This window comes from Ailuropoda melanoleuca, chromosome 2, assembly GCF_002007445.2.
Source record: "Ailuropoda melanoleuca isolate Jingjing chromosome 2, ASM200744v2, whole genome shotgun sequence".
NCBI lineage: Eukaryota > Metazoa > Chordata > Mammalia > Carnivora > Ursidae > Ailuropoda > Ailuropoda melanoleuca.
This window is the reverse complement of record NC_048219.1, coordinates 12,264,024-12,277,446: the sequence shown is the minus strand read 5'-3', so window position 1 is coordinate 12,277,446 and position 13,423 is coordinate 12,264,024. Positions and strand designations below refer to the sequence as shown.

The window sequence follows — 13,423 nt, the reverse complement described above, 5'->3', positions numbered from 1 at the left end:
CAGGTGAAGGGAATTGAGAGGTACAAACTTTCCGTTATAAAATACGTGAGGCACAGGGATGTAAAGCACAGCATAGGGAATATAGCCAATAACATGGCACTGTAATGACTTTGCTTCGTGACAGATGGTGACAAGACTTACGGTAATCATTTTGTAATGCGTATAAATGTTGAATCCCTACGTTGTTCACCTGAAACTAATATCCTATTATATGTCAACTACATTTCAATAGAAATATAATCCAAATGAAAAACACAATATATTTCATACAGAAAAGAACAATAAGCAGAGACTCATAAGGTGCTTGGACTTTAGGGCCTCACCCCTTGTCTGTCTTGGGATGTAGTGACCTCCACGTTCCCAGTGCAGGAGAGGATGACACAGCCCATGGACGGAAACCCCGAGGTCCACGGGCCACCTGCCGCCCCATCCAGCTGACTGCAGACGTGGGTGAACAGGAGCCACGTGGGGCCAGGTGCAGCCCCCACCCAGAAGAACCACTGTGCTGAGCCCGGGCCAGATCGCTGAACCTCAGAAATGGGAGCTGAGTAGATACCTCGTTGTGGTTTCGAGTCACCAAGCTTTGGGGTGGGTTGTCATAGATCTAAAGTTAACTGACACAGAGAGATACCATGTTCCCAGTTTTTAAAATGAAGAAGCAAAGGGACAGAGCCGTTGGGTAATTTCCCCAAGGTCACAAAATTGAGAAGTAACAACGGGAATGGACTGAGGCAATCGGGCTCCCGTGCTACGCTTCTCAAGCCCTGGGCCACACTGCTCTGAAAACCAAGCGTGCAAAGCTGTGTGGGAGAACACTAGGTGCACACGCCTAGGTTAGGAGAGCGGAAAGAGCCTTGTTGAGGAAGTGTCATTTAAGCTGGGGGAGAACAGAGAGAAGAATGTATTCAGGTAAAGAACGCAAGGAAAAGCTTTCCAGACGCAGGGAATGGCACACACGAAGGCCCCGAGGCTGGAAAGGGCTTGGTGCATTGGCGGGACTGACGCTCAAGTGCGCGGGGCACATTAAGGGCGGGGTCACATGAGGTGACATTAGAGATAAAGGCAGGAGGCAGTCCATGCCAGGCCTCGGAGTGATGAGAGCGCATTTGATTCTAAAGGTGCAGGGAAGACACTGGAAAGATTTCAGCAGAGAATCGCCAGACTTAGGTCTTTTTCCTCCAGGGAGCAGCCCAGAGGAGTGACAGGAGGGGTCTGGGGCCTGAGCCACGATCTGTGTGGTGTCTACTGGGTGCCAGGTATTATGTCCGACACTTGTCCTCTCAACAACTAGGAAGGATGGGTAGCTTCTGCATTCCTGGTTTAGAAAGAGGAAACCGAGGCTCGGGAAGTCTGAAAGGTAACTTCACGTTCACCCAAGAGCAGGGTTGGATCCAAGGCCACATGGCTCCGAGCCTCTCCCCGTAGCCACTGCCCTACATTGCCCTGAACAGCAGAAGTGGGAGAAGGAGCAAGGCCTTTGTAGTCAGGAGAGCGGCACTCAAACCCCAGCTCTGCCCTTTCTGAAGGGGTGACCTGCAGTTCACGTCCTCTCTCTGACCTCCGGTGCAGGAGGCCAGAGGCCGGGAGCCGTGGGAGCTGTCAGGATGAGGCGGCAGAAGGCAGAACTTGGTGGGCAGGTGAGTGGCTGTGAGCGGGGGCGGGGAGGAGGCCTCAAGGGCCCCAGACGAGAGAGAAAGAGAGAGAGAGAGAGAGAGAGAGACACCTTCGTCATGAAGGCGGGGGCTCTGGAGTCCAGCCTGGCACCACCTCGGCAGCCCCCTTGCTTGACCGAGGGTCATGGACATTTCTGGGTCTTCCTGTCTACATGAGGAGCAGAGAGCCAGGTTCTGTGCCCTTAGCACCCAGGGTGCCCTGCCCAGCGTGGAAGGAAGGGACATGGCCTCGTCAAAGCTACCTTGTGTCTTCTAGCTTCCCTCTCCTCCAGAGGTAGGATTCGCTGACCTGCCCTGAGTCTCTCTTCCCATACCCATGCCACACACACACACACACACCACAGCCATGTTCACATACACAACCACGCACATACCACACCCATGCATACACACACACACACACCACAGCCATGTTCACATACACAACCATGAACACACCACACCCATGCATACACACACACACAGCACAGCCATGTGTGCACACACACCACAGCCGTGCACACACACATACCAACCCATATGCACACACACAGAGCAGTCATGTACACACACACACTACAGCCATGCACACAGACTCACGTACACGCATGCATGCACACACAACCATGCACACACACCACAGCCATGCACACCCGTGCACACATACCTCACCCATGCACTCACCCCACACACTTACCACAGCCATTCACACATACACCCAACACACACAGCACGCACGGACACACACCACCAGGGGCTTGTGGAAAACCAGCAGGAAGGAAAGGAATGAGGAGTGTGGATTCCACCCTTCCCAACCTGAGGACCCTGGGCTCTGAAGGGGTTCCGTTTAGGATGCAGGGGCACTTGGGAGAAGCTGCAAATTTACTTGCCACTCAGGGCCTGCGCACCTGGGTCCCAAAGGTACCTGGGAGCCCACTGAGCTCTGTCTGCTGGGCCAGCTGGTGGGGAGGGGTAGTGGGGCGGGGGGCCTTCAGAAGGCTCGGCCTCTCACCCCTCCTCCACCCTCCAGGTTGCGGGAGGATTAAGGGAGCGGGTGAGCATGAAGCGCTCTGTAAACTGCAAGGAGCGCTATGCAAATGTTAGCGGCTCCGACAAGAGCCACGGTGTGTGCGGGAGAGCCGCCAGGCTTCGGGCTGGGAGCCCTGCTCACCCTTCACCGCCCAGGACCCGGGCTGGCTAGGGGGGAGGGGGAGGGAACGCCCCGGAACCTCATTCTTGTCATCTGCACCCTGGGGATGGTGACGCCACTCAGGGTTAAAGGAGGTAACCCTGTGAAATCCCTCCGCTGTCCCAACGCCAAGCCTGGACTTGATGTTCCTCTCACTCCTTAGCAAAGGCCTTCACACTGAGTAGAGCCCATTTTTTAGGAGGTCCTTGGCATACACTTAGAGCTCACTCCATAAAGCGCAGTCTCCTTCCTTCACGCGCGTCTTTGAAACACCTTCTCAAAGCTCTGTCCCTTTTAAACTTGAGGATCTGTCATCTTTGACCCCAAAGGAACCAGAGTACAAATGGGTAGGACTCATGCCAGGCAACCGTTCCAAATGCAGATTCCCGGGCACTCTTGGAGAGATGGCAGCGCAGTGGGTCCAGAACGGGCCCAGGTATCTGCATTCTGAACAGACATCCCTCCCCCACCCCCCACGGTTTTGATGCAAATGGTGCTTTTGATGCAAATGAGACACCCAGCCTGGTGTGAATCTCCCTGGGGGCAGGTGGGACAGAGAAGGGAGATTGGCCCTGGGAAGTGAGACACCTCCGGCTGCCCCTCCCTGACCCGGAGAAGCTGACCGACAGGAAGCTGGTGAGGGCTGAGCCCCAGCCTGGAAGGGTTTTGGGGTGGGGGACTCAGGGAGCTGGAGACTGAGATGGGACCCGCTGAGGAGTGACTACAGCGGCCACTGTGGGGCTACAGTGTGATTCGTATTGTTCAAATTATCTTTAAAACTTTTCATTTGAATCTGTTTAATAAGAGAAGGCTTACCCTAAGGAAGAGGTATTTTTTTAATGTGACTTGGGAGCTGAATTGGAAAGAACGTTGCAACAAAGATATTAAAAAGGGGATTAAACCAAACCACCGGTGGCCCATCTCTGCAGGCTCCCACAACCTGCGACACAGCTCCTGAAACCATAAAATTAAATTAAAAAGGGGGACACGGGACATGGGACGTTAATCATGATTCATCTTCCCTCTGCCGCTCATGGCTCCTGGTGCTAAGCAGACACGGAAGGGCTATCCTGACGGGCTCCTGGTGTCCAGGAAGGAGCTCAGGCCTTGAAGCTTGCTCTGCCCCCTCCTACCTAGCAGGATGACTCTGAGCAAGCTGTCTAGAGTCTGAGCCTCAGTTTCCTCATCTGTAAAATGGGAGTCATGCCGACCATCTACTGGGAAGGGTTGCTAAGACAATGAGATAAACAGAAAATTAAAATATAGAGCCTGGCATAAATCAGATGTACAAGAAAATGTTAGTTCCCCTCTATGCAGCTTACGCAGAAGTAGGAAAAAACCCTGCAAATGTCTTGCCTTATTGATATTCTGTCCTTGGGTCACTCGATGCTTCTTCTGATGACTGTGACCCCTTGCTTGGATCCTGGCCACCTCCGGGCCTCACCCTCCTTGCAGTGGCATTTTTATGGTCCATCCATCATTTGCCTCCTCATTCATTCATACACACTGCATAGCAGCCACCAAGTGCCAGGAACTCAGCTGGGCACCAGGAGACAAAGATGAGTAAGACACAGTCCTTGCCCTTAAGGAGCCATGGTCAAGTGGGGGAAGAGGGATTGTTACCACGAGGCAGTAGGCAGTATGTGCCTGATGATCAGAAATCTCATGCCGGAACCACAGCAACAGATCCCATGGCAGGCTGTGCCCTCCCCTTTGGCCAACGGTCAACACAAGAGTTGGGCTGGAACCAACTCTTCCATTCCATCACCCTCATGTAAAGACCCCTATGTCACAGTCCTTAGAGCTAGGGAAGCATCAGTGTCCCCCGATGATCTCTCCTGTTTTCTCTTATTAGATGATAGAAGTGATAGAAACCAACTACTGTGTTCCCACTATTTGCCGTGCTGCCAAGATGGTCAAAGCAAAATGGTAGCCTTGGTTGAGCGGTTTCCATTAACTTAGGTTTTCAGGTATATAAGTTTCCTCCCTGGTATCTTCTTGATTACTTAAACCCTGTTATTTTATCCTTGACCAAAACAATAAGGGTGGTGAGGATGGAGAATAATTTGGAGTCCTTAGCTCATGCCAGGTGCTGTGTGAGCTTGGCACGCATTCTTTCATTAACCTCCACAATAATCCTTTAAGGTGGCTGGTCGCGGAGGCATTTTCCATTTTTCAGATGAGGGAAACGGGGCACGGAAAGTCTAAGCAACTAGGTGATAGCTAGGAAGCGTGCTGGGATTCGAATCCACCTGTTTCCTTATTGTTTTCTTTCTTTCTTTTTTTTGTTTTTAAAGATTTTATTTATTTATGTGACAGAGAGACAGCCAGTGAGAGAGGGAACACAGCAGGCGGAGTGGGAGAGGAAGAAGCAGGCTCCTAGCGGAGGAGCCTGATGTGGGGCTCAATCCCATAACGCTGGGATCAAGCCCTGAGCTGAAGGCAGACTTAATGACTGCACCACCCAGGCGCCCCTCCTTATTGTTTTCTGAGCCACCTTGAAACTCTTAGGAAAAAGAGAAAGTATAATTATGTATTTAAATTAAAAGGAAGAACATGGAAGAGGGAGGAAGGGAAAAAAAGAAGTTGACTGGGTGAGCCGTGAAACATTCAAGGGATGACACTTATTCTAGGTTTTTAAGGACAGATCGGATTTCAACAGGCAGAGATATGGAAGAAACGCATTCCTGGCAGAGCAGTCACCCGAGCAAAAGCAAAGAGCTATGCACCTGCTGATGGTTCTTCTGGGCTTACAGAGAGTTTGGAGAAGAGCAGTAAGACATGCAGCTGATGTGTAGGCAGGGCCAACACGAAGACCACAGAAGACCAGGTCCAGGAGGTCAGAAGACAATGAGGTAGCCATGGGACATTCCTGTTGACATGCTTCGGGAATATGAAGCAGGTGGAGGGCGAAGCACATCCAGGAAGGAAAGGAACCGGACACAGCGAGATGAGACGTTCTGAAAATGGCAGAAAAGACCAGCAGGGAGGCAAGGAGTCCAAGTCCATCCTGAAGGTGAGTGGAGGAGAGAAGGGTTGGCGGGGCTTTAAGCCTCTGTCTGCCATTTCCTGCATTAATTCGCTTGACAGCCAGGATGGGGGATGTCAATGTGACTGGGGTCGCAGCAGTGGCAGAGACCCAACCCCAGGAAATTAAGGGAGGGAGATGCTTAGTGTCCAGGAGAAAAGGATTCCAACCTGAGGCCTCTGCCATTTACAAAATGTGAAGGGATAATAAGGATGTGTTTTAAGCAAAAGAGTGCACAGCAACTTTCTTCGGGTCCTGAAACGTTTGACCTCTTAGAGAAGAGAAAACTCTAGCCTAGAGCATCAGACTCCAAAGGTCTTCGGAGCAGGCTTCTGCTCCAGGACACCAGTCTGCGTTTCCATGTGTGAGTCTTGTCCTAATTGCGCCCATCACCAGATTTCAAGCTTTTTTTTTTTTTAAAGATTTTATTTATTCGACAGAGATAGAGACAGCCAGCGAGAGAGAACACAAGCAGGGGGAGTGGGAGAGGAAGAAGCAGGCTCATAGCAGAGGAGCCTGATGTGGGGNTTAAAAATAATAGTAAATAAAAGTGAGCATATATTCCAAGCAACGTTTCCAGGAAAGAGGGATTCATTCAATCGTTCAAATAACCATAGCACAAAAGATCGGTTTGTTGGGAGAGCAGCTCAAAGAAGGCACCACTCTGGGCTCCAAGTCCCAGGGGCCCGGCTGGCCAGGGGGACTGTCAGTGAGGAGTTACTAAAGCAAGTGCGGAACAGCCCTCTTCCTTCTTGAGACAGATACCTCAGAAGGCTGTCAATCAGGAAATCGTTTCTGTTTTCTAAATATTTAAGTGGATTTCCTTTCTTGGTGTAGAGTTACCCTCCTCCTTAGGTCGGGGTAACACCCAGCAAAGCCTTCCGAATCCGCAGACCAAGTTCTGCCTGACTCAGGGAAGCAGGAAGTTTCTGTAGTGCTGGCTGAAGGCCTGGAAGCCGCCAGAGAAGTTAGCCCCACCCAGCAAGCCCCAGGCCACCTCTCCACTCTCATCCACCCCCACACATGGCCTGCCATCGCCAGGGAGCTGCCTGTCCTTCTGTGCACCTGCAGGATGCTTTCTGTGGGCTGTCCTCTCTCCTCAAGACCAGCCCAGGAGACACCACCATGGATCCCCTTGCAGGGACAATCCTGCCACCCTCTGCTCCCAAGGGGGCGCCTCTGTACCCTTCATCACACGCTCAGTGCAGGGGTCTTGTCTCTTGACCTTGCAGTGCGCCTCCCACGGCCTCCTCCAGGAAGCTTTCCCTGAGCCCCAAGCCCAGATCTGTGTGCCCCTCAGTAGTGCTCCCACAGCACCAGGACTTCATCAGCACATTAAGGGTAATATGTTGTGATCTGCTTTCCTCAAGACGCGGAAGGTCCATGAAGGTCAGAGACTGTCCCCATCCTTCCTACCATGGTAACTGTTTGCATCCTTCATCAGGCATGTAGTAGGTGCATACCGTTGAATGTCATTGCTGTATCTGGGTCCACCCCAGCCACTAGCGTGGGAGCTCTTAGAGAGAAGGGCTCCTGTCCTGCTTATCTCTGTATCTTGCGACCCGGCATAGGGCCTGGCACCCTGAAGGCAACTGTGAGTGTTTGTTGAATGAATCTGTAAACAAAGGAATGAACAAATGCCATGTCCCAGTCAGGGCAACGGAGTCAAGGAGTCAACGGCAAACCCAAAACTCTCTTCCGAGGCTGTGAAGTGTCAACGACAGGAGGAATGAGGGAACACGTGGTCCTAGGCTATGAGTTGGGAGGCGGCTTGCCACATTGCTCCAAAGCCAAATTTAAGTCTACTTAAAAGATAGCTGAGTGAGATTCTGAAGTTTAACGAATACCAGACAGAATTACTGATTACTCCCCAAAAGCCCATTTCTCTGGTTTCTTCCCCACCTCAGGAAATGCCCCCCCTACCCCAGGGTCCAGCCAGTGGCTCAGGCTGAAATCCTCAGTGGAGCCTTGCTGTCTCTGTTTGTGTGCCCCAAATGTCAGCAGGCCAGCTGGCTCCTCGCAGAAGAGCCTCTGACTCCCCTGCTTCTGCCGGCTCCACTGTGGTCGCTCGGATCCAGCCACCACCGCCCTGGCGCCTCACCTGGACCACGGGGGCATCTTCCAGAGGTCTGCCCCCCTCCTCTCTCAGGCCCACACACCCTGTCCACACAGCAGCTGGAGAGGTCTTTAAAAACCAGTGAATCCACTCACGCTACACCCCCTTCTTTAAAGTGTTCGCGCATGTCCCATCACACTGAGAATCAAATCCGCACTCACTACGGTGATTTCCCCAGGCCACCTACACCTTGCTGGCCTGCCCCCGATATCCCTTCGTCCCGCGTCCCATCACACCCCTGCTGCAGCCCCGCGATCCCTCAGTCCCTCTCCATGCTCACTCCTACATCAGGCTCTTCACGGTCGCTCTCCTGTCTGCCTGGACGCCCTTCCCCGAATTTCCCCTGACCGGCTCCTTCTTGGGATCCAGGCTTCAGATCACGTGACCACCTCTCCTCAGAGAGCCCTTCCCTGACCACCCTCTACGGAAGGGTTCTTTCCCTTGACGGGGCTTTATTTACATCAGAGAGCTCACTGCTATCTGAAATTATCTGGCTTATTTTTGTGTTTGGTTTCCTCCAACCAGAATACAAGTCCTTTTCACATTCCAAAACTCTCACAGTCTTTTATTTACTTGCTTTCTGTTTCTGTCCCTTACTTGAATGTAAGCTCCAAGGACAGCCTTACCTGGTTCACAGCTCTATCCCACTCGCTCTTAGTACACTGCCAGGCACACAGTTGATGCTTATTAAATGTTTGCTGAATGAATAATTGAATGAATGAATGAATAAACTCCAAATGTGCCCACGAAATGAAGCTGGCTCATGGAGAAAAGAGAATGTGTCATTAATCACCGCTACCATGAATACAGAACACAAACAGGGGCGCCTGGGTGGCACAGCGGTTAAGCGTCTGCCTTCGGCTCAGGGCGTGATCCCGGCGTTATGGGATCGAGCCCCACATCAGGCTCCTCCACTATGAGCCTGCTTCTTCCTCTCCCACTCCCCCTGCTTGTGTTCCCTCTCTCACTGGCTGTCTTTATCTCTGTCGAATAAATAAATAAAATCTTAAAAAAAAAAACAAAAAACAGAACGCAAACAGAGATGATCCAGTTTGCACAAACTGGATCATACCTGGATTCCTGTAGCTGGTTCTGGTTACCGCACTGCCACGGGGACCAGCACACGTGAGAGGAAACTTAGAAAACCAGAGATAATCAGCTACAGAAACAAGAAATCCTAGGAAGAATATTGTTGCCATCTTTTAATATCCAAAGGGCTATGGAGAGAATGAGGACATTGATCTAGTTTGGAGCCCTAAATCCATTGATCTGAATCCAGATCAATGCGTAAGCATTTGATAGAGATAGATTCGATAGAGGAAGAAAACGGTCTTTTGACAGCCAGCATTCATAGCAAGGGAAGGGGCTGCCTTGGGAGGTGGTGAGCTCCCCATCTAAGCAAGTGTACAAGTGGATAACCACTTGGCAAGGATGGTGAGGAAGAGATTCAAGCAGCAGAAGATGGCCTCCGATCTCCCTTTCAGCCTTGAGATGTCTGGGGTTTTGGGATATAGAGGGATTGTGTCAAGAAAAAAATTCTGGCTAATAAGAGTTTTAGAATTTATGTATCTAGCCACCCTGATAGCAGAAAATATCACCCAAACCAGGGCTACAAATGAGCTACACACCGAACAGCTCATTGGATTTGAAATCCGTTGTGTGTGTGTGACCATTCAGAACACAGGGCTGCCAAGTATTACAACGATCCAAAAAGATGCTTCCATTTCCAGGGGAACATAGCCCACACTATCGCACGGGAGCTACGATGAACCTGGGTTTGCTTTCTGAAATTCCACCACTTCCTAACCGTCGGACCTCGGGCAGAGAAATGAACCCCTCCAACCTGTGGCCTCATCTGTGAAAAGGATTTCATTGAAAAACCGGGGAGGGAGGAATTGAACCAAGAATGGCACAAGTGGGGTAGTTAATGAACCTCGGTGACAGACACAGACACTCACCATCCTATTCTATTTTATGCACGGGAACATCTGCATAATACAAAGTAAAAAGGGGGGAGTTTAAAATAGCACCAACCTCATGTAATAATTGCAGGGCTTAAGGAGACCACCATCATCATTACTATTACCAGGAATTTAGACAAATCCCTAGTCATTACCGTTCTTACCAGGAATGTTTAAATACCCCATTGAATCATCCCAACAGCCCTCAGAGATGGCGGGAATCGTCTCCAATTGGCAGATGAGGAAACTCAAACGCGAGGAAGTTAAACAAAGCCCGCGGCTGGCACACGGCTGCCCGCGGCCTGAAGCCAGTGACCCGACTCCGCCATCGCAGCTGCTTGCTTGCAAGAAGAGCTCCTCGTGTTCTCCTGGGTTGGTGTCTACACGGTTCTGACATCGGTTACTCATCTAAGGCGGTGGTTTCCCGGATCCTTTCTCAGTAGCAAAACCACTGTTTTTTTTGGGGGGGGGGGCTTGTTTTTCTGTTTGTTTTCCAAATGCGGTTTTTACTGGGAACTCCAGTAAACAAGGCCCCAAAACGCCAAACATCCCTCTGGCTGACGTGGGGATGGGGGCCCAGCAAGCAGGCCCCTTGATTCTAGGGCAGCCCCTGGAAGCACCTTGAGGTCTATGAGCAGAGTGTGAAAACCCCCGATTGACACAAGTAACGAATCATGGAACATTACGTCAAAAACTAGGGATGTACTGTATGGTGACTAACATAACATAATAAAAAATTATTATATATATAAAAAAAAGAAAGAAAGAAAACCCCTGATTGAAGCCAGCAAAAAACCCCTAAACTCTGAGAATTCCATTTAAGAACAGCCTCCTTTGCATAATGCTGCTTTGGGGGGTGCGGTGGGGGGGCTTCCTGTGTCCACCCCATGTGGTCCTCATTATCGACTTTGAGGTGGACCAGGCAGGGCACATCATCCTCAATTTGCAGATGAAAAACATCAAGGCCAAATGGAATTAAGCAACTGGCCAAAGGGGCACCAGTTCACTTTTGGGCCAAGTACAGACTGGAAGTAGAGTCTGTCTCCATTAACTCAGTGTGACCTGGCAGAGAGGGTGCCATCTACTGGAAATTGCCACTGACCCTTGGTCCACAAAGTGGACAATCAGCTTCTTGGCCACTGAGAGCTGAGCACAGCCCCAAGGGCCCCCTGCCAAGGCCCCATCCCAGAGCAGATGGCAACGGGCAGGGGAGGGGGCTCAGTGCCCCTGGAAGGCTGGACAGCAGGATTTGGGCGGTAGACGGGCCATTCCCAACCCGGCCACGTCGTGCTGAGCACAGGGCAGGATAAGCAGTAATGGCCAAAGGGCCCGCCACCTTCATCTGCAGCCAGAGAGGGGACAGCAGGTAGCGCACACCTTGTACCGAGTAGCAGTTAGCTTTGCCTTTCTTCCTAGCTCTTTCATAGAAATCCCTGAAACCAGACACAGCTGATAATTGCCTAAAGGGTCCCCCCACTTTAGCATCTCTGAGGTGAACTGGAGCACGTGTTGGAACAGGCGACACTTAATTAACACTTAGTCTTTCATTAGCACTTAATTATTAACACTTAATCCATCTGTAAAATGGGGACACTAATACCTGGCTCAGAGGGACTCTGGGAGGGTTAATTAATGTTTGCAGCCCACTCTAAGGATGCCAAACATTGAACGGAGGCTCAGCAGTGGCATTGATAACCATGGTGCTTTACGTGCTTTTCCTAACGAGCCCTCTCCTTCCTCTCCTTGTGGGTATCCATGCCCAACAATATCTGCCCAACATTAAGCTCTGTGTTTCCCAGACGCAGGATTTCCCATCCAGGAAAAGGGCTATTTACAGCCATTTTCCCGCACTTTAATTTTCTATTGTGCCCTCTGAATATGTCAATGCCTTCCCAGTAAATATTTTGATGTGCGCTCTTGCAGCGGCTTTGTGGAGGCTGAATGGGACAGCTGCTCCCTGTATTAGGGAATTCCAGATGTGGTTTAAAACCACCAGACTCATCTGTGCCAATGCCTAGCCTTTGGGGGTGGGAAAGGGAAAGTATCCCGGAGTTGCCTCCAGGGAAAAACCATGAGCATCTGACCCTCAGCCCAGGCCAGTGTGGGTTTTCAAGGTCCTCAGATCTACATCTGGGTTGCCTACGCAAAATGAAAAGTGTCCTCTTAGTGGGCTGGAAAAGAAGCAGCAGAAACACAGTCCTGGTCTGGCCCTTCACCCAGGTAACTTCAGGACCCCTGTCACCTCCCCTATAAAGATTAGACAGGACCACAACAGGTGGAGGAAAAGCATACAGCCTTTAGCGCTTAACCAGACTGAACAATGGGCCAGAACATTGCCCCAGAAAGTTGGACCTCAGCTCCTCCCACCTCCCTTGATGCCAGCCGCAGAGGGGGAAACTCACTTTTCTTGGAAGCTGAGCCCGTTTTCTCTTGGAGTCCCAGCCATGGGGGTGGAGAGCTGTTCCTTCGAGGTCCTGGGCTGCAAGGCCTCAGGCAGGCCTTGAACTCTTTTCCAGATTTCATGGCAAGTCTTGTCTAAGCTGTCCTGGGGGGTGTCCTGGTGGATCCAGATGTATCTGGGGAATGGGCCCAGGGCGGAGGGGCGCTTGGCCACCAGGGCCGAGGATGAAGGGAGCCCATTCCCACTGGCCATCCTCCTCCTCTTTCCGGAAGCCCCTTTGTCCACCCAGGGCTCAAAGACAGGGGGACTTTCCACCACCACCCCTCATTCACCAGAAAGGGGGTTGAGGATGGACAGAAGCAGGTCAGTTCTGTCTGGCTGTTGCTTCAGCAAGGTGACTGTGTTCAGAGGCCTTCGGTTTGGGCGTGAGTGGTGGATGGAGGACAGCTTTCTTTTGGGGAGGGGGGGTTTTATTTTGATTTGTTTTTATTTGCTCTTTCCTGACTTTTGCCCCCCTCCCCCTCTCCCTTAGAAGAAAATATTTGAAAGTCAACAAAAACCAGTAGCTTAGTAACCCTGGAATCCCCCTGAGCTCAGGAACCAGGAGCCTGGGCGAGCAGAATGACATCTGGGAACAGCTGGAGGGGGAGGGTGGGCTCTCCCCACAGTCCCTGGCACTCCCCCGTCGCGAAGCGCCCTTGACACCTGGAGGCGCCTGCGGCTCAGCCCATTCTCGCCCTCCAAGCCCCGAGGATGGCGGGGCCGGGCCGGCACTGGGCACTGTGCTAGGCGCCGCGGGGGCAGGGGCCCGCCATCAGGTTCTCAGTCGGGCCTTCCCAGGGACCCCCGCGCACCCCGAGGGCCAACGGCCCGCCTAGCCCCGCCTAGCTCGGCCCTCTCCCCGCCCCCGTCCCCCTCTCCAGCGCCGCCCGGCCTCGTCAGGAAGACCCCCGGCAGTGCGGCCACCGGTAGCCCGCCCCGGCGCTCCCAGCAGACACCTGCTGCGCCCCCTACGCCGGGCTGCGCTCGGCCTGGGCCAGCGGCCCCCAGCCGCAGCAGGGCTCTGTCTCGGCGGC

General features: G+C 52.0%; 1 protein-coding gene across 3 annotated transcripts in view; it reads right to left on the bottom strand.

Moving 5' to 3' along the window:
* Nucleotides 1–13,423, bottom strand: part of C2H1orf94 (chromosome 2 C1orf94 homolog) — a 50,145-nt gene that overhangs the window by 30,685 nt on the left and 6,037 nt on the right. The window contains exons 1-2 of one of the 3 annotated variants that reach the window (XM_034648837.1): nucleotides 12,680–13,404; nucleotides 12,349–12,522 (exon numbers count right to left, since the gene is read on the bottom strand). The exons of 1 other annotated variant lie outside the window; for it this stretch is intronic. In XM_034648837.1, coding sequence (XP_034504728.1) covers nucleotides 12,349–12,392 — 44 coding nt within the window. In that variant the 5' untranslated portion in view covers nucleotides 12,393–12,522; nucleotides 12,680–13,404. Of the gene's footprint in view, nucleotides 1–12,348; nucleotides 13,405–13,423 lie in introns of those variants that run through there. One more of the 3 variants, XM_002917150.4, reaches the window with a different exon arrangement.